The sequence below is a fragment of the Lucilia sericata genome, unplaced genomic scaffold, assembly GCF_015586225.1.
Source record: "Lucilia sericata isolate MDLA Ls3-8-SP2 unplaced genomic scaffold, ASM1558622v1 Contig000776F_arrow, whole genome shotgun sequence".
In the NCBI taxonomy this organism is placed as follows: Eukaryota; Metazoa; Arthropoda; class Insecta; order Diptera; family Calliphoridae; genus Lucilia; species Lucilia sericata.
Genome location: NW_023994771.1, coordinates 187662 through 210000, shown reverse-complemented (window position 1 = coordinate 210000; position 22339 = coordinate 187662). Strand labels below are relative to the sequence as shown.

The following is a 22339-nucleotide window of genomic DNA, read 5'->3' as shown; positions in this document are numbered from 1 at the left end:
TCCTGGTTCAATCAAAATTATAAAAAAATATGAAAAAATTTAATGTAAAGAACGAAATATGTAATAAAAATATGCGAAAATATGCTGTAAAAAAAAAATAACAAATCGATGCCAAAATTCGTTAAATTGTCTGAAAGGGATAAATAGCAAACTCACGTGTTCATACGACCCACAGCAAAAAAAAAAAAAAATAATATATAGCATATTTTTGGTTGCCTTGGTTATACATTGCATTTATATTACTACTAATTAACCAACATTATATATGGTCATTTTTAGTCAGAATCAATTTGTTATAAATGTAAGGAGGTAATTACACATCGCATTATTACTGCATTGGGAAAGACATGGCATCCAGAACATTTTTCCTGTAAAGATTGTCAATTACCTATTGAGGAGGCTACATTTAACATTCAAGATGGAGAACCGGTATGTTCAAAGTGTTTTATGAATAATTATTCCGGAACGTGCCATGGCTGTAAAAACCCTATATTAGAGGTTTGTATTTCCTATTAATGTTATGTATGTATGTATGTATGTATGTATGTATGTATGTATGTTATGTATGTATGTATGAGTATGTATGTAGTATGTATGTATGTATGTATGTATGTATGTATGATGTATGTATGTATGTATGTATGTATGTATGTATGTATGTATGTATGTATGTATGTATGTATGTATGTATGATGTATGTATGTATGTATGTATGTATGTATGTATGTATGTATGTATGTATGTATGTATGTATGTATGTATGTATGTATGTATGACGTAGTAGTATGTATGTATGTATGTATGTATGTAGTGTATGTATGTATGTATGTATGTATGTATGATGTAGTATGTATGTATGTATGTATGTATGTATGTATGTATGTATGTATGTATGTATGTATGTATGTATGTATGTATGTATGTAGAGGTATGTATGTATGTATGATGATGTATGTATGTATGTATGTATGTATGTATGTATGTATGTAGGATGTATGTATGAGGATGGATGTATGTAGTATCTCTATCTATCTATCTATCTATCTATCGATCTATCTATCTATCTATCTTCTATCTATCTGCTATCTATCTATCTACTAGCTATCTAGCGAGCTCTATCGATCGAGCGATCTAGCGAGCGAGCGGCGATCGATCAGCGAGATCGAGCTATCGAGCTATTAGCGAGCGAGATCGATCGAGCTATCGATCTATCTAGCGAGATCTAGCAGCTAGCGATCTGAGATCGAGCGAGGAGCGAGCGAGCGAGCGATCTAGCGAGCGAGCTAGAGCTATCTATCTAGCTAGATATCATCGATCTATCTATCTATCTATCTATCTATCTAGCTATCTATCTATCTATCTATCTATCTATCTATCTATCTATCTATCTATCTATCTAAACAAATTGTATGACAATCAGTCCATAATTCTATCTATCTATCTATTTATGTATATTAGACATACACATGCTTCATGGGAACCATAATTGACCATACTACTCATGTAAGGTCCCTTACATAACTTCGTATATGTATATAATATCGTTACCCTTTATTCAATAAGTGCTAAATCAAACTTGGGACAAATTGAGTTTTTGATGCCAAAGGATTCCACGTTGCGATCTCAAAGTTAAATTTTTATTGAATGTTAATGTTAATCGGCTGTATTTATAAAAACTTATTTTAGGTTTATTAAACAATTTTAGGCAAAATTCAGGAAAATCGTATTTATAAACGTGAAATAGCTTAAAACACCTTCAATAAACCATTGACAATTAGAAAAATTTTATTGTAGGCTCGACCCTTCTTTAAGCCAACAATAACTTGATTTATCTATCTATCTATCTATCTATCTAAACAAATTGTATGACAATCAGTCCATAATTCTATCTATCTATCTATTTATGTATATTAGACATACACATGCTTCATGGGAACCATAATTGACCATACTACTCATGTAAGGTCCCTTACATAACTTCGTATATGTATATAATATCGTTACCCTTTATTCAATAAGTGCTAAATCAAACTTGGGACAAATTGAGTTTTTGATGCCAAAGGATTCCACGTTGCGATCTCAAAGTTAAATTTTTATTGAATGTTAATGTTAATCGGCTGTATTTATAAAAACTTATTTTAGGTTTATTAAACAATTTTAGGCAAAATTCAGGAAAATCGTATTTATAAACGTGAAATAGCTTAAAACACCTTCAATAAACCATTGACAATTAGAAAAATTTTATTGTAGGCTCGACCCTTCTTTAAGCCAACAATAACTTGATTTTTAACAATTTTTTCTCAGATAAAGATTTTTCCGGTAATTTTAGGTTGATTGCGAAAAGTAATTATGGTTTCTTTTAAAATAAAATCTAAAAATTCTAATTTTAACGTTTACAAATTTGTAAATAAAATCCCAGAAAATTTTTAAACGATTATATTTTGAGGAAAAAACTCAAATCTAGGCATTATTGGATTAATGCATGAATATTTGACAATATTCCAATTGTCCAGCACTATTTTTAGGCAATTTGGAAATGCCCGTCTGTCAACCAAATGATGGATAAAATCATTTAATTTGGCTTTTTCAAAGTTTGTTGGTTAAATATAATGCCATAAAGTAATTAACCATGTAAATTATATTGATTAGTGTTATACTAATGCAAAATATATTCGCCGGCATTAAAATTAGTCGTTTATTATTGGTTTATGAATATCATAATTTTATTAATGGTTTTTAAGGCTAAAGTGTGCTTTAACTATTGAGTGCATTAAAAGCAAAATAAGATTTTTTCATAAATACAAGCGAATATTTATTAAAGAAAATAAGTATTAACTTCCATACAAATTTTGTAAAATTTTTATAAATTTATTTAAAATTTATTTTGTATATTAACAAGATGAACATGCTGAACACAAAACTGGCAAAGATAAAGACATTAAATGTTAGATAGATTTTAAGATATGACCATTTATATACATACGTGTATATGGTCACCTAAAACGCAAACGGCCCTATCTAACATTTTTAAAATTTTACAGGAGAAGCAAAAAACTATTTAAATTGAAAAGTTTGTTTCTATCAACGCGATTTATTTGTAGTAAATAAACAAATTGTATAATAGTGAAACCTATCGTTTGTTATGATAGTTGACAATGGCGTATATAAAAATGGATAAATTGGACTTTTCACCTTTAATATTTAAATGTTTTTGTAGATAGGGCCTTTTGTTTTTTGTCAATAAAATCGATAATTTTTGTCGGAGGAGTCCAATTTTTGTTGTGGAACATTTGCTTTGATGTAATGTATTAGAATCAACAATAAAATCGATTTTGAATTTTTGATTAGTTAGGGCCGTTTGCGTAACAGGTGACGATATATAGGTAGTTTTAGACTTTAAATAATGTTTTTCAAAAAAAAAATTTAAGTAATTTTACAAATCGTTTATAAATTAAGATCTATAATATTCCATTTTGAATTTTCATCATAAAAAAGTCTAGAAATATGTATGTTTGAAGCAAAGTATAACGTATATAACAAAGTTATAATTTGGTTTGAAGTTTATAGACTACTAAACGGCTGAACCGATTTTCACAGCGTATTCCTGTGTATGTCTGGAAGAGGTTATATGCTACTTTTTGCACGAAGAACTTAAACATCCATGTTAACATTTTGGGTAATAAATTGGCGGACTACCCATAAGGGGAGCGGCACCTTCATCTGGTGGGTCTTGGAGCCCGCATATAATTAAATAAAAAAAATCGTATATCTGAGAAACTTTTACAGCTAGAATCTTTAAATTTTACATGAAGAACTTTGCCATTCATTTGAACATTTAGAGTGTAACGGACGGGTGACTTGGCACCTCCCATATGAATTAAATACAAGATTTCGTTTATCTGGGAAACTAATAGAACTAGATTCTTCAAATTTTGCACGAATTACTTTAATATTCATCTGAAAATTTTGGAGACTTTTATCTTATTAAGATCCCACATGAATTATATAAGAAGATTTGTAGATCTGAGAAACTATTAGAGCTAGAATCAAATTTTCATATTTTACATGAAGAACTTTGACATTCATGCGAACATTCAGAGAATAACGGGCGGACTTTCAATGAGAATTAAATACAAAATTTCGTATATCTTGGAAGCTTTTAGATTATTCAAATTTTTCATGGATTAAAAATTGGCGAACTTGCAATAATTTGCGTGGCATCTCTCATATGTAACATATTGTAAATCTGGAAAACTATTGTGGTAAGAATCTGGTAAGTGAGGTTTTTATTTATATTGCTTTTAGGGTAGCAAAGTACACTGGGTATAGCTACCCAGCAAAAATAAAGCGAAGTACTTCCAAAAGAATAACATTTATCACCACTTTAAAAGTAGCAATTAGGGAATTTTTTTACCTTCTGTGGAAGTGATGTTTAATGATTTCCGAAGAAGCGAAAATAGTTCTATTTTTTCAATGCTGAAGATATTTTTTTTTGTTCTTACATTTCTGTGAGATTAGAAATTTTATTTTTGTGCTTCTGTTTTAAATGTATATATTAACCTTCACAGAAAAAATTAATTTTAAAAAATTTTCAGTTAAACGATTAATTAAAAATTTTGAAAGGGTTCAATTCATTTTGTATTTGATTCATAAAAATGTATAATCAAATACGTATTTAACAACAACAAAAATAGAAAAATATAAAAATTTTGTGTACGAAATCAATTATAAATAGTAATTGAATATACAATTTTTGTTATAGGTTGAACTTCAAAAAATAAAATAATTGAAAACGAGGTTTTGGTAATTGAAATCGTTTTTCAGTTTTTTCTGTGTTATGAATGTTAATATTATTTAAGGCAAATTAGTTGTATTCCATAATAATACAATTTCACTTCCGAATAACTTCCAAAAAAAGCAGAAAAATTACTTCTTAAGAATGACTTCGGAAGTAGTGAATTTAGAATCAAATAAAAAGGACATCCCTCCTATGACAAGCCTGTGAAAAAATCATCATTTCATCAGGTCTTTCTAGCTTCTTTGGAAGTTCTTTTTTTGCTGGGTACTACATTAAATATTTGTATTGAGAATAAGAAATATGTACTATGTGAGCACTGCTTTCCTACTTAAATAGTCTAAATGCATCTTAATGGAATTACTGGATTAACTTAGATACATATATCTCTTTTAAACAAAACATTTAATAAAATTTTAAAATAACGCATAAAAAATAGAAATTTAAATGTTGAAAAACAAAATCTAAAACAGGAAATCATCAGCAAACATAGTTAACATCCATTCTTCAACAAGGCCCGCAAATTACGCGCAAATTTCATCGAATTTAATCTAAAAATCATAAAGAAATAAACAATTTCCAAAGAAATTGCATACATTTTTTTAACAAATAGAAAAATAAAAATAAATTTGAAATAAAAAAATTTTAAATTAAAAAAATTCATACCATTTAGGAACTTATTCTTAAATATTATTAACTTTTGTCAATGAAAGCAGTTCATAATATTTATGCTGCAACTTTTTTCTGTGTACAAAGAATTTTTATTCTATTCTTTGAACAAAACATGCTAACTAAGAACAAATACTTGTTTTTTGTCGACCAAAAAGTGATATCTTATAAAAATCGTTAAAATATGCAAAATATTTAAATTTTTTTTAAAGAGGAATTAAAAAGATTGTTAAGAAACATTATCTTTTATTGCAATTAAATAGTATTTTTGCTCTCCTGAAAGCTAGACGCTATTGATTGACACTTTTTGAATATAAGGTATCGATATCAAAACGTATAAATCTACGTTTACAATGCTGGAATACTCCACACTCCACTATCCAATAGTACTAACCTTGGTGCAAATTTCGTCAAAATCAATTTTTTGAGTTGGGTCACTTGATATGAAATTGCCCATATGTAAATATTTACGAAAATCATCTAATTCTGTAGGTGTATCTTTTTTGTTTTAATTTCTTACACTATGGGATATTTTTATTCGTAATCCATAATTTTTAAATAATAAAAATTATTATAATTATATTCTGAGCATTATTGAATATCGTACGTGACTATGGTAGGTGACAGATTTTTCATCAACATTTGTTGATGGATTTTAGTTTTCCAACAACTTTAATTTCCAGCTATTTCCTTAACTTACTTTTATTTGTTAGATCCAAATTCAATCTAAAAGATAGAATTAAACTTGTTTTGGGACAAAACTGAACTTAAGAATCAGTTATTGATCTCATGCTAATAATTTCGTAAACCTGGAATAATTGTGCTTGGATATCTTCGAATGAGAAGAATAACAAAACAAAACGAGTTTCCGAGTACGAGAAACTCCGTACCGCGAGAGAGATGAATGATATGTTAGTTCCATAATGGGATGCGGATGGGATATCTATCAAAAAAATATATAGTACTTTTAAAAATGTTACAGGAGAGACAAAAAACTAAAAGTTTTGACAATAGAATTCTAAAAATTTGTGACAACATGTATTGTGATGCAGTGTTACGCCCTTTTGCATTTAAGATGACAATATGTAGCTTCCGTGGTGAAAGTCATATCCGAAAATAGCACTTTTACTTGTTTATAACTTATTTTATCTTAATTGTAAATAAAAATTATAATTTTATTTAAAGCGTACAATTAAGGCTCTGGGCCTTACGTGGCATGAAGACTGCTTCTGTTGTGGGGGACCATGTAATAAGCCTTTGGTTGGTACCTCTTTTTACGAACGAGATGGAAAGGCGTACTGTAAACATGACTTTGAAGCATTGTTCGCCGCCAGATGTGCCGGATGTTTTAAGCCCATTACAGAAAATGCGATCGTTGCTTTAGATGCCAAATGGCACAGAGATTGTTTTAAGTGTAAGGTATGTATGTAATGTTAAATAATCGGGTCCCAGTATATAATTCATTTTATTTTTTAAGAAATGTGGAAATCCGATAACTGCCTCTACATTTGCTGTTGAAGGAAATAAGCCGATGTGTACAGAATGTTCTTCATAAATGCACATAATAGCACTACTTTTTTTTTTAATATAGGAAAAAATAATTTATATATAGTAAAAAATATGTTAAATAGGCTTAACACGACATTTTTGAAATTGTACCATTTATGAACGTTTTTGGATCAGTAATAATAGTGAAATCAAAAATATGCTTTTAAAAAGTGTTTTATACGTATTAAATATGTATAAGAAGTCAAAAAATATGCTTTTAAAATTAGTTAAATATGTTTTAAAAAAAATAATGATTTTTTTAACAGTGAAAGCTCAAAATTATGTTCAGAAATACACAATATTTCCTGTCACATTGTTCGAAGAACTAAATTTTTACACAACAATGTTTTTTTAGAAATAAAGCAATCTTTTAAGATAAATTAGATTCCATTTTAAGCTTAAATCATTTTGTTAAAATTGCAACTCCTTCATCTTCCGTTTCACTCAAAATTGTTGGATTTAGCCACAGATATGCAGATAAAAGAGATGGAATTTTTTTAAAAAATAGCATTGTGATACTGATACAAAAACCTTCTATAAAGGTATGATATCTTCAAATAGGGAAACATTTTTTTAAATGAAGCTTAATTATTATACACTATTCTAAATACATATGTTAATGAACTTATACTACCTCCAAATTATTCGAACAAATTAGTTTTCCTTAACTCGTTTCAAATTATTAAATGCTCATTTGCTTTATATTTATTCTGTATTTTATTAAAAATTATAAAAATATACGTAGTTGAGACAAAAAAAACTAAATAAAATGAAAACTATTGTTGTTATAAAAATGATATTTTCTTACATGTATTATATCCCAACATCAATAAACATGGTTAAATACATATAAATGCCGCCAGACATTTTCTATTATGTATTTAAAAACACAATAAAATTGGTTATTAAAATATCGTCACCTGAAACGTAAACGGCCCTAACTAACCAAAAAGTCAAAATCGATTTTATTGTTGATTCTGATGTACTGCATCAAAACAAATGTCCACATAAAATTGGACTCCTCCGACCAAAATTAGCGATTTTATTGACAAAAAATGCCCTATATACAATAACATTTCAATATTAAACGTAAAAAGTCCAATTTATACATTTTTATATACGCCATTGTCAGCTATCATAAAAACTGATACGTTTTACGTTTTAGGTGACGATAATAATTAAAAAAGTTCAATTTTATACGGAGGAATGGTTTTTTGCTTGCAAGCGAAATCGGTTCAAGTGTCAATAACACTGGTCTGAGCAGGTAAGATTTCATTTATAATTTCGAGCTCAAATTACTTGATTTCGACTCGGTCTGAATAGGCTATTAAATATGTTTAATAAATATACTTTAATAATTTATACAAATTTGGCTAAATAACACCCAATTGATTATTAAAATATGAGTTTAACTGAGATCGTTATTTTTATAGTTATTTATTTATTTAATTATTTATATTTTTTATAAAAGTGACTAAAATTTAACAAGCAAATATTTAAAATATTTATTATTTTTGGATTAAATGTAATGTAAATAAAATTTAAAATATTGCAAATGGCAACACTGATTCATGCATTCTAGTGAATGCAAACGACTTTCACTCTTTGGCGCAATTTACATGAAGTCTTTTCAGACGTCTGTTTTTCCTATTCTCTTTTGAGAATCTTCCAAAAAATCATGAGCAACTTTTCATGTCTATTTGGATGTTTAGTGTAAATAAAATTAGATTTTTAACATAAAAACAATTTAGTTTGATTAAAAATAATTAATAGTATTTTTTAATGCAAATTTTAATGTTTTCATTAAAAAATACGTTATTATATTTTTAAATAAGTATCAATAATCAACTGTACGAATGTTTAGTGTAAATAAAATTAAATTTTTAACATAAAAACAATTTAGTTTGATTAAAAATAATTTTAGTGTTTTCATTAAAAAAATAAGTTATTATATTTTTAAATGAGTATAATATCAACAGTACGAATGAGGATAAATAGGAATCTCAAAATCAATCATGAAAATCCCAAATCATGTTTGTTTGGGGGGGGTAACATTCTTCTCTACCCCGCTCACCACCAATCATCGACAAACATGAAAACAGACGTCTGGGCAACATGAAAAAAATCATCGTGTAAATTGGGTGTAAAAATTAAAGCAAATACATAATAAAACAGACATCAAAAAAATCCTCAAACTACGATTCGTGCGTCTTTTGCTACTTCCCTTTCTTTACCCCCTTTGCCTACAAGCTCGTGTCGCACGTTGGTGTCCCCTCAGCTATAAGTGCTCTAAAAATTTGAGACAACGTGTATTTATGTACGCCCATATGCCCCAAAATGCAAGTTGCTGATGTTCCCTCCGAAAATGAAAATTTAGTTCATTCTAAGATACCATTTATAAAAATTGTTGTCCTGACGTCAATATTTGGCGAGCTGGATCAAAGGATAAAAAGGTCCTTTTTTAAGGTTTATATGATTTTTTCACATTTCTAGCAAATAAATCATATGCAGATTTAGCATCATAGCAAAGGTCTTTGAGAGACGATTTCAATGACATAACACAAATTTGTATACGACTCCAAAATTATTACAAATGTTTAAGTTTTTCAAATGTTTACATAGAATTATATAATGTAATTAATTTAAATTATTACATCATAAACCTCATACAGTTTCGCCGAAATGGTTTTTTTCTGTTTTTCGAAATTCGTTATATTTTGTATTTGATTTTAATATTTTAAACTCTATTGTCCTAGGGTTTCTGCTAGCTATATTTATCTAACGTAGTTAATATGTACATCAGCGTACATAGGCTTCGATAAATTTAAATAGAATTTAATCTAGATTGAATTTTGAAAAACGGAAAAACCCATTTCCGTAGATTTTATTGAGGATTATTATATATTAATTTTTAAATTCAGCTGTGTTAAAATGTAAAAAATCTGAAAATTTCAAGAAAACAGAAAATTTCTGTTACTTTTGCTGATACACACAAATTTCTGATTTAAAGCGTCTCTCAAGATATGAAATTTTGGTATCATAAGAAGTCTTGAGAGTCGCTTTCAATGGCATATCAGAAATTTTCGTGTAACAGCAAAAATAATCGAAAATTTTCGGGAAATTTTCAGATTTTTTATATTTTAACTAAGGTTGGCAACCGTTTCGAAACGGTGATAAGGTAGCGGTATCGGTATTTTGACTTATTTCGGTATTGATATTTTAGTGTTATCGGTAGTGCACAAAAATTTGAAAAATTGATTTGACATTTTCAAATCTTAATATTTTTAACTCCAATACTGAAAATGTTGCATTTTTTCTTTCTAATATTAACTTAACGTACATAATTAATTTATATTAGATCCCTTATCACAACATCTCTCTATGGCCCATAGTGCAATGTCCGCCTATCCGAAATTAACGATGAGGTCACAGGTCACAATTATGAATATAATTTTAAAAAAATTAGTCGACATAATCTGCAAAATCAGGAAAACATTTCCACTAAATTTCTTTGAAATCAGACTACGACTTCAACTAGCTCTAGTATAGACAACCGACTTTTATTTGTTTCCAATATTAATGTATACCATAGTGTTTTTACTCTTTTGAAAATTCAAAAATTGTTACAAAATATTTATAAATAAAGTCAGATTTTAATAAAATTTGGTGGGATTATTACCCTAAATATTTGGATTGTGATTTTTTTATAATTCTGATCATAAATATGACGATGATACTATCAGAAATTATGGATAGACAGACATTGCAATATGGGTCATAGAGTGAATTTGAGATAAAACGTGTAACAATGTAGAAGCATAATAACGTAAATCTTATGAGAAATTTTTTATTAGTACAATCTATATTAAGATTTGAAAATATTAATGCAATGGAAAAATAATGCACTATAGTTCGAAAACAACTAATGATACGCAAAAATATTCATCAATCAAAATGTAGGAAATTCAATTCTCTATAGTAATTATAAACACATTAAAATGCGTACGACGCATGTTAAGCAAGTTATTTGACATAAACTAATTTTTCTAACCTTTGACCTCCAATATCTCGCATAGCGCTCAAGGGGAAGCTACCCAGTAAAATATTTTCAAATTTTGGTAATGAGTATTGTAGGTAATGTAGTTATTTCACACATTACTTGGTGAAGAGTGGTCTTTATTAATAAAATTATTTAATTTTTTTTTGGGTAGGATTTGTTGCCAGATGTATAGAGCGTATGTCTAATAAGGAATTGGTTAATGGTTTTAAGCCTAGTCGATATTAGAATATTTTTTAAGAAATATTGATTTGTACCTTCATGTAAAAACTATTCCTAATAGCACTATAAAACAATTTGTTAATGGGGCATTGGGTAATAGAATATACTAATAAACACAGAAAATTACTGTAAGGTCGGTTTTAAATCCGGAAAAGTCGGGTAAGCACATTTGTAACCAGTTATTTTTTAGTCATCGTCAAACAAAAATAAGTAGTTATTCACCCAAAGAGGAAGTACTTACACTTTGCTCCAATATTACTTGCCTTGAAAATATTAATGCAATGGAAAAATAATGCACTATAGTTCGAAAACAACTAATGATACGCAAAAATATTCATCAATCAAAATGTAGGAATTCAATTCTCTATAGTAATTATAATCACATTAAAATGCATACGACGGATGTTAAGCAAGTTATTTGACATAAACTAATTTTTCTAACCTTTGACCTCCAATATCTCGCATAGCGCTCAAGGGGAAGCTACCCAGTAAAATATTTTCAAATTTTGGTAATGAGTATTGTAGGTAATGTAGTTATTTCACACATTACTTGGTAATGAGTGGTCTTTATTAATAAAATTATTTAATTTTTTTTGGGTAGGATTTGTTGCCAGATGTATAGAGCGTATGTCTAATAAGGAATTGGTTAATGGTTTTAAGCCTAGTCGATATTAGAATATTTTTTAAGAAATATTGATTTGTACCTTCATGTAAAAACTATTCCTAATAGCACGATAAAACAATTTGTTAATGGGGCATTGGGTAATAGAATATACTAATAAACACAGAAAATTACTGTAAGGTCGGTTTTAAATCCGGAAAAGACGGGTAAGCACATTTGTAACCAGTTATTTTTTGGTCATCGTCAAACAAAAATAAGTAGTTATTCACCCAAAAAGGAAGTACTTACACTTTGCTCCAATATTACTTGCCTACTTACCGGGTAGGTAAAGATTTTGCTGGGTATATGCCAATTTTTAATTAGCTATCTGAAATTCCCCAGATTGCTAATTTTTTGCCTAATTTTCCCAAACAAATTATATTCATTACTTATACATTGGCCATCACGTGGTGGTATGCCAAAAATTTTTCTAAATTAGTTATATTCCTAATGTACATATTATGTACATTAGATTGGCAGTTGTAATAATGGGCCTTAATGTTTAAAGTCGTTTTAAAAGTCAAAGAAGAAAGAGGTGCAAAATGTAAGAAAATACATTTGTGAAATTAGCCGTTATCCTTTTTATAGAAATAAATTAAATATTTTAAACAGTATTTTGTTAAACGCAAACCCCTTTTACTTCTGTCAACAACAAAATGTTAGTGATCATCCTTAAAATATTCTGTGCATTAAACAGGAATTGAAGAGCATTAGTCACTATTTTCTAAATATCTAAGGATCCAAAATTTGTCATCAAGAAGACGTTAGAGCTGGAGCAAATTGGGATATTCTTTTGAAAAAATTATTGTTAAATATTAAATACATTTGTATGTAACAGTATGCGCTAAAATAAAGTAAAAAAAATATATATGTATATATATAATTTTTTAAATCCTGCATGATACAATCGTAGTATAAAATAAAATTTGCAGTTGTGTTAACTAATATTTTCGCTTACTCTATTGAAATAATCGATTTATACGATAGTTATCGCAACCGACCAAATTCGATTGTCAACAAATTCGGTTATTACAACGAAACTTTGTTTGTCATTTCTATAATATTATATAATATAAAATTTTTAACCCTATAAACTATGTACATATGTATATTGCGAGTCCTTATAGATAACTGAGTCGATTAAACTATGTCCGTCTGTACGTTTGTTGACACAATTTTCTGAAGACCCCAGATATCTTCGCGACCCAAATCTTCAAAAATTCTCTCAAACACGCTTTCGAGAAGTTACCTATTTAAAATCAGCAAAATCGGTCCATAATACAAGACAACCTCTGAAAATTTCTTCAAAACACACATAATCATAAGGGTGTGAAGTTAAATTCGTCTGCCAAATACGTCCCACACTACATAATGTAAATACGTTCCACATTCTGTAAAATTCGTTTTCAAATTATTTTTTAATAAAACAAAGACCAAATAAAATGTTTTTTAAGAAAAAAAAAGTAAAATTATATTAAAATATGTTTAAAAAATAAATATGTAAAATAAAACTTAGTTAAAATAATTGTATACTCGTTAAATATGGTGGTAAAATATAGAATTTTCAAATGAAAAAAACAGAGCCTTGGAGAAGACATGAATCGGGGTACCGAAAGACTGGAAGTAGCCCAGGACTAGTTCTTTCCAAAAATACATAGTTTATATGCAATTCCAGCTCTGGATAATTTTGACGATTTTTTGAAAAATCATCAAATTTTGCCAAAAATAGAGGAATTTTCAAGTGGATCAAAAGGGCATTTGGAGAAAACATGAATCGGGGTACCGAAAAACTGGAAGTAGCCCAGGACTAGTTCCTTCCAAAAATATATAGCTTATATGCAATTCCAGCTCTGAATAATTTTGACGATTTTTTGAAAAAACATCAAATTTTGCCAAAAATAGTGGAATTTTCAAGTGGATCCAACAGGCATTTGGAGAAGACATGAATCGGGGTACCGAAAGGTTGGAAGTAGCCTAGGACTAGTTCTTTCGAAAAATATATAGTTTATATCCAATTCCAGCTCTGGATTATTTTGACGATTTTTTGAAAAAAACATAAAAAGCATATATTACACAAAATCATAAAATACATTCATACATACGTACAAAAATTCCCTCTCAATCCTCAACATTAAGACATTTCCCAATATTCGCAAAGAATTACAAAATATTTCTCCCTTACTAGTGTTTTTATGAAATCTTTTAAAATTTTTAATTTCTAAAAATTCAATTGAATTTCACTATTCATTTGACTTTCAAGATAAAGTCATTGAAAAAATTAGAAATATGTCCTAAAAATCAAAGGTTTCACAAAAGGAAAGACAACTGGGTATGACATTTTGCTGTCATAAACAAATTACAGAAATCATATATAAAAAACGGCGATCCCAACAACAAATTAACAGCGCCCAAAACGATAAAACCTATTAGCAGCGAAGCAATAAAATATAATTTTCATGGAAAACTTACAACAATATTTTGCTACCTCCATCACTCTCATCATTTATTCACAAAATAAAATTATAAACTACCGTCAATATAATTCTTTAAAAAGAGTTCATTGAGTGATATTTAATATTAACAAAAATGAAAAACGATATGAAAGAAATGTTTATTTTTTATTGAAAGTATTTTATTTACACGTAAAAACTGTTAACGAAAATTCAAATCAAATATCAAATATTGAACAACAGAAGTTGATTTTTGAAATGTTTTTCATAATACATATGAATAATAGTATCGACCTGAAACTACCTACTTTTTTCGCAAAATTGTATGCTTTTTCAAAAAATTGTCCAAATAATTCAGAGCTGGAATTGCGTATAAACTATATATTTTTGGAAAGAACTAGTCCTGGGCTACTTCCAGTCTTTCGGTACCCCGATTCATGTCTTCTCCAAATGCCAGTTTTCAATTTTTAAATTTTTCGCAAAATTTGATGTTTTTTCCAAAAATCGTCAAAATTATCCAGAGCTGGAATTGCATATAAACTATATATTTTTGGAAAGAACTGGTCCTGAGCTACTTCCAGTTTTTCGGTACCCCGATTCATGTCTTCTCCAAATGCCCGATGGATTCACTTAAAAATTTCACTATTTTTGGCAAAATTTTATGTTTTTTCAAAAAATCGTCAAAATTATCCAGAGCTGGAATTGCATATGAGCTATATAGTTTGGAAAGAACTAGTCCTGGGCTACTTCCAGTCTTTCGGTACCCCGATTCATGTCTTCTCTAAATGCCCGTTGGATCCACTTGAAAATTCCAATATTTTTGGCAAAATTTGATGTTTTTTCAAAAAATCGTCAAAATTATCCAGAGCTGGAATTGCATATAAGCTATATAGTTTTGGAAAGAACTAGTCCTGGGCTACTTCCAGTCTTTCGGTACCCCGATTCATGTCTTCTCCAAGGCTCTGTTTTTTTTTCATTTTAAAATTCTATATTTTACCACCATATTTAACGAGTATACAATTATTTTAACTAAGTTTTATTTTACATATTTATTTTTTGAATATATGTTAATATAATTTTATTTTTTTTCTTAAAAAAACATTTTATTTGGTCTTTGTGTGTGTTGTTATTGTTTAAGGCCCTTCAGACAATCACATAAAAATACATCCCTGATCTAATTAATGCGACTTGCTTGTTTTTTAAATCATTTCAAAAAATGAAGAGAGCCATACGACTGTCAAATTTTCTATCCGTATTTTCTCTCAATGTGTGATGATTTCGTTACATATTGCGTTTAGCCGATCCCATTCGTTCTCTTCTACACAAAATATTGACAGATCATATTACTAGTATGCACGTATGAAGGGGGCTTTAGAAATATGAAATTAAGTATATAGAGTCCGGATTAAGTGATTAGCCTAAAAAGGGGTACTTTTTTTGGTACTTTTTCTGTCTTCAAAAGGTACTATATAAGGTACATTTTCGTTCTTCAAAAGGTATTTTTGAATTTAATATAATATTGAACATAGAAACATGAAACATGAATACCTAAGACCACAGCATCAGTAGCAACTACTGATAACGTTAAGGTGTCAAATCCTAAAAGCGAGGAAGATACCACTAACTCGCCAAAAGAAGGTGCAGCTGCCCTTTCCAAAATTGGGAAGGTGCCGATTGAAAGGGATGTCAAAACCGGCCCCGATAAGGACACCAAAACACCTAAGACGGTACCCAAAGCATCATTAGCAAGTACTGGTAATTTTGAGGAGTCAAATCCTAAAAGCGATGAGGAAATCCCTCACTCGCCAGAAGACAGTGTTGTCTAACAGCAGTGCTGTCCAAAATTGGGAAAGTGTCGATTAAAAAGACTGCTCTTCCTATGCCTGATAAGGACACCGCAGTGCCATCAATGGTACCCACTGCATCAATAGCCACTTCAGGTTACCCGGAGGAGTCAAATCCAACGAGCGGGGATGTGATCACTAGCTCGCTGGAAGACAGTTTAAATGGATGACAATGATTGAGGTTATCCAAATAAACCTCCATCGGCGCGAGACAGCTACCAACGCTCTGATGGCTAAAATTAACACAGGTAAGATACATATAGCTTTAATCCAGGAACCTTGGACGATTCATAACAAGGTTTCTGGATTAAATCACGTAAATTTCCAACTTTTCTACGCTGATACAGGGTCTCGACCGAGAACATGTATCTTATGTCACAAGAATTTATGTTTTCTCCTCTCAACAGGATTATCCACATCGGATGAAACGGTACTGAAGCAAGGTCGTGGCAACATATACCTTGCATCTGTTTACCTGCCTTTCGATTCTCCGACACTACCACCAACGTCGGAGCTGATGAAGCTGGTCGAAGAGGCACAAAGGCAAAATAAGAAAATTGTAATAGGTTGTGATGCCAACTCCCACCATGTAGCTTGGGGTAGTACAAACACCAATTGCAGGGGACAAGCCCTTATGGATTTCCTTAATACTAAAGACTTGATCACATCGAACTTAGATAATAAAGCTACCTTCGTCAATAGAATCAGAGAAGAAGTATTAGATATAACTATATGTTCAGAAGAGCTTATAAACGAAATTCAGGATTGGAGAATTTCGGACGAGCACTCCTTTTCTGACCATCGGTACATAAGATTCAAAATACTACGGCCGCCACCAAAGCCGATAAAGTTTCGGAATAAGTCTAAAACTAATTGCACAATGTTCGGTTCCTTACTAAAGAACCGTTTATGTCAGAACACTTTTCAATGTCGAAATAAAGAGGACATAGACGCCAAAGTAGAAATGCTCACAAGTGCCTTGGTTGAATCGTTCGATGACAGCTGCCCTCTGCGAGAGCGGAGATCTGCCCAGGAGAAACCCTGGGTAACCGGGGAGATCCGGAACCTTAGTAAGACACTTCGCAAACTATTTAACCGGGCACGGCGTAAAAAGACCACAGTATACTGGGATGAGTATCGTAGTAAACTTGGTGAATATAAGAAAATTGTTCGTAAAGCCAAACGAGACTCCTGGAAACTTTTCTGTGAACAGGTAGACAGCGTAAATGACGTATCGAAGATAAAAAAATTCCTATCCAAAACTCATGTCCAACCAGAATCTATGGTCGTTGATACGGGCAGGAGGCTGGAGGATATGGAGGAGACAATGAAACTCCTAATGGACTCTCATTTTCCACCCGGTATATCGAATAACATAGATAACCCGATATTGGAGGAAGGGGAGGCTAACACGGAAATTGTAATTACATCTGATATGGTTAAAGGGGCAATCAAGAGCTTCGCTCCCTATAAAGCTGCAGGGCGGATGGCATTCTCCGGGCACTCTTACAGATGGAGGCGGGACTGGTTTCCGTACATCTGTCTCAAATATTCACTGCATGCTTGAAATTCACATATACCCCCATTAAATGGCAGGATGCAAGGGTAATATTTATACCTAAACCAGGGAAACCTAGCTATTCGACACCTAAGTCTTATCGACGTCCTTTCTACATAAAACTTTGGAACGGATAGTTGATAGTATGGTGAAAAGCAGTATACCCGACAAAGACCTAAAATTTAAGCAGCATGCTTATGTAAAGGGACGATCGGAAGTTGTCCACTACATAGGTGCACTACATAGGTGCATCCTTAGATAGCAAACTGTATACACTGGCGGTATGCATTGACATCGAAGGCGCCTGGGTTACCACGATTAATAGCCTCCTATTAATCGTGGCTCTGGAAACGTTGGTAGATATTCCACCCATTGAAACATATTTAAGATATGAGGCGGCGCTTACAGCCGAACGGCTCTTTACTTTAGGCGAACTGGCCAAAAGCGGTTATAGAACACGTCATCAATGTATACTGGACACGTTTGAAGGTTATACACAATCATCGGACGTGCCTGATCGTATACCAGACACAGAATATGTCGGAAACTTTGAAACGCTGATCCCAGATAGAATGTCTTGGTCAAGCGGAACATTAGAGCAAATACCATTAGGAATCCGTTGTTACACGGATGGCTCTAAATTGGGGGACAAAGTGGGGCTGGGTTTCTATATTGAAGACCCAGAAACAGAAATATACCACCGTTTAGCAAATCATAACACAAGCTTCCAGGCAGAAGTACGAGCAATAACGGAATGCGTAAATTGGATTAGAATAAATATGGCGCCCACAGCGCTTAATATATTTACCGATAGCCAGAAGGCAATTAGGGCGATATCAGGCGATAGAACTAAATCTAAGACTGTATTGGATTGTAAGAAAGCTTTAACTGAATAATCTCCCAGAGGTAAGGTTCACATCATATGGGTACCAGCCCACTCGGGAGTAGTCGGTAACGTAAGGGCGAATGTAATAGCTTTAAAGGGAAGGGAGCTCGAGGCAGTTAACCTGACAAACGCAAAACCATTCGACGCAACAAAAGCTGAACTAAAAATATGGGTGAGATAATCCCATAAGGCCTCTTGGAATAATGAAACAGTGGGTAGAACCACGAAGATCCTATGGGGTGACCCTGATGAGAGCAAGACGAAAAATCTCTTCAAAATGAGCAAGTCTGAAGTTAGTATGATGGTACGTATTCTGAGTGGACACACAGGACTACGAGCACATCTATGCAAAATTGGCCGTGCGGATTCAGACGAATGTAGAGCATGTGGAGAGGACAGTGAAACTCTGGAGCACTTTCTTTGCCACTGCCAGGCATTCGTCGAAGTTAGATCCAAGTATTTTGAAAGTGATGTTATTCCGGAAATAACATTCCTGACTAACACTGATTGGATGATTTTTAGGAATTACGTTCAGGAAACTGAGTTTCTGAACACTGAAAAATAATTTTTTTTTTTCATGATAAGGAGCGCACAACAGGCCCGATGGTGGCCTAGGTGTATTTCTTCGGATTTGATGTAGTATACATCCTCCTATCGACCTACCTACCTAGAAACATGATATCACTCACTTGTACCAAAAGCCAGTGGTTGATTTATCGCCGTTTTTAATATGTCGGTGCCCCTATGTGCATTGTGCAAATTACTTGTTTAATTAAATAACACGCAAAATCCTTAACATACCTTAATATCAAGTTCATACGGACAGTTGAATTACTTAATTCGGCCTCTGAATTACAATAGCCAATTAACCCGTTTCCACTACACATTCGTAATTAAATAATGAATGAAAAAAAAAAAACATCATGGCGATGATGTGTGTATGAAACAAAAATACGTTTGTTAAAATATTTTAACAAATTAAGTAATATATTTTCTATTTATTTGTATTTTTTTTTAATTTTATTTTTTATTTGTCTACAACAAATGAGAACAAACAGCTGATTATGATAAATACCCGATAACAATTAGAGATGGCACTCATTTATTCGAAATTCGTAGGTAATTTAAATGTCGGTGCCCCTATGTGCATTGTGCAAATTACTTGTTTAATTACTTAGATATATATATATATATATATATATATATATATAGTAACACGCAAAATCCTTAACATACCTTATAACAATTAGAGATGGCACTCATTTATTCGAAATTCGTAGGTAATTTAAATGTCGGTGCCCCTATGTGCATTGTGCAAATTACTTGTTTAATTACTTAGATATATATATATATATATAATAACACGCAAAATCCTTAACATACCTTAATATCAAGTTCACACGGACAGTTGAATTACTTAATTCGGCCTCTGAATTACAATAGCCAATTAACCCGTTTCCACTACACATTCGTAATTAAATAATGAATGAAAAAAAAAACATCATGGCGATGATGTGTGTATGAAACAAAAATACGTTTGTTAAAATATTTTAACAAATTAAGTAATATATTTTCTATTTATTTGTATTTTTTTGTAATTTTATTTTTTATTTGTCTACAACAAATGAGAACAAACAGCTGATTATGATAAATACCCGATAACAATTAGAGATGGCACTCATTTATTCGAAATTCGTAGGTAATTTAAACTGTATTACGTACAGCTTGTGTAATTCGTAACTGGAATTTTGTATGACCAATCTTGTATGTAATTCAGTTTGTAATTGGGGGGTTGAATGACGAATGAGACCATGAATGACGTATAATTGCATCATGTGAAAGGGGTATAAGAGTTTTAAAAACTAATAAAAATACATCTATTCTCTTTCTTCTTTACTTTATATAATAAACCTAAAGGTGGAAGTACATTTAACAAGTTACACACTGTAGTTTGTGACGCGTCTGTCGCGAAAATTTCAGCAACTTTCGACCCGTCGGCAGCTTTATTTTGTTTTGTGTAGAATAAAGGCCCAAATAGACTACACAAGCGGGTTATCAAACATACTTTTTTCATTCGCACACACACTACACAAACATTGCTCGTACAAACACCGATTTTTTTCACGTTTTTGTGGACTTGCAAAGATACAGATGTCAATTTTTCTTAGAAATGGAAATTTTGTGAAAATTTTGTTGTTAATGAATATAAACAATACAAACGGTTTGACAAAAATTCAATATGTTTGTGTAAAAATCAATTTTTTTAATTTTTGTACAAACGAACAGCAAGCATTTGTACAAACACGAAACACCCTCAAATATGAAATAAATTTCATCAACAATAAAAAAAATTAAAAATAAACAAAAACTTAAAATTTAGTTTTTTAAAAAAGTAATTGTTTAAAAAAAAAACTTTAGAAGAAAGATCAAAATGAGGCGTGGTGTGTAACTTGCAGCTTGTAAAGCGCGAAAAGTTTGAAAAGCGTAAAACGCGTTGCCGCCTCAACGCATGTTGTGTTTTTCCACCTTAAGCAGAACAAAAACAACGGGCAAATTTTACAAAAGCAACACAAAACTAATTGCACGTTGTTTTTGTACCAAAGTGTTTTATTGTAGAATTGCTTTTACAATGCAATCAGTGTGACCTGATCAAAAGCCAACTACATATACACAAACAAATGGCAATAACTCATTTCATAAATAACAACTACGTGTGCAGATTTTAACAAGTCACGGAATGATGCCACAAAACCTTTGAAACAATAACAATGCTATGTATAACAACAAATATTGGGAGAGAAGAAAACAACAACAATGATCAGAAAGTTTTGTATACTAAATCCTAACAAATAATTTAGTTTTGTATCAATCATACAATTATGAAACAAATGGCAATAATAAATAATATTGATGTCACAATAACAAAACAAACGCACAAACAAATTTCATAAACAACAACTACGGCTGCAGGTTTTAACAAGTCACGGCCTGATACCATGCAAAACCTTTGAAGCAATAAAATTACTATGTAGATATAACAACTAATATTGAGAAGGAGAAAAACAACAATAATAATAAAAAACAACAATAATACATACATACATACATATGTATGTATATTTCGTTTTAAATTTTACAAAAACAAACTTACCTTTGTATGAATTTGAGGTTGCCTGTTCGAAATAATAGTGGGTGGCGGCAGCAATCAGAAACTAATTAATTTCTTAATTACATATTTCTTTATCATTTTCACTTAATTAACACTGTTTTCAATAAATTATAAAAAAAAACTAAATTTTTACTTGCGTCTTCATAAATTTTAACAAATTTGCATCCTCTCAGTTTAAAGAATAAAGGAGAACTAACAAAAAAAGTAAAGAGATGAAAGAGAAAACTTAAAATGTAATAGATGCTTTTTATTCATTTATTAACCTCCTTAAGCTATGCTTAGAATCTGTCGACTTTAGATTTTGAACAAATATTGACAGCATTGTGCAAATGGCAATAATAACTAAGCATTTTTACAAAATTATCTTTAAATCAGCCTTAAGATAGGCTACATTATTTGTTTTTATAAACAAAATATAGTTTTGTCTCCATTTTAGCTATTCCCTTTCATTTGCATATTCTACTTTTTATTAGTTCTCTT

At 30.8% G+C, this 22339-nt stretch overlaps 1 protein-coding gene across 5 annotated transcripts in view; it reads left to right on the top strand.

The window, feature by feature from the left end:
* Positions 1–7777, top strand: part of LOC119608022 (transforming growth factor beta-1-induced transcript 1 protein) — a 12825-nt gene extending 5048 nt beyond the window's left edge. For 3 of the 5 annotated variants that reach the window (XM_037962237.1, XM_037962240.1, XM_037962238.1), the window contains exons 3-5: positions 280–498; positions 6650–6883; positions 6942–7777. In XM_037962237.1, coding sequence (XP_037818165.1) covers positions 280–498; positions 6650–6883; positions 6942–7019 — 531 coding nt within the window. In that variant the 3' untranslated portion in view covers positions 7020–7777. The remainder of the gene's footprint in view (positions 1–279; positions 499–6649; positions 6884–6941) is intronic. The other 2 variants (XM_037962241.1, XM_037962242.1) reach the window with 1 other exon arrangement.
* The last annotated feature ends 14562 nt before the right edge of the window (positions 7778–22339 follow it).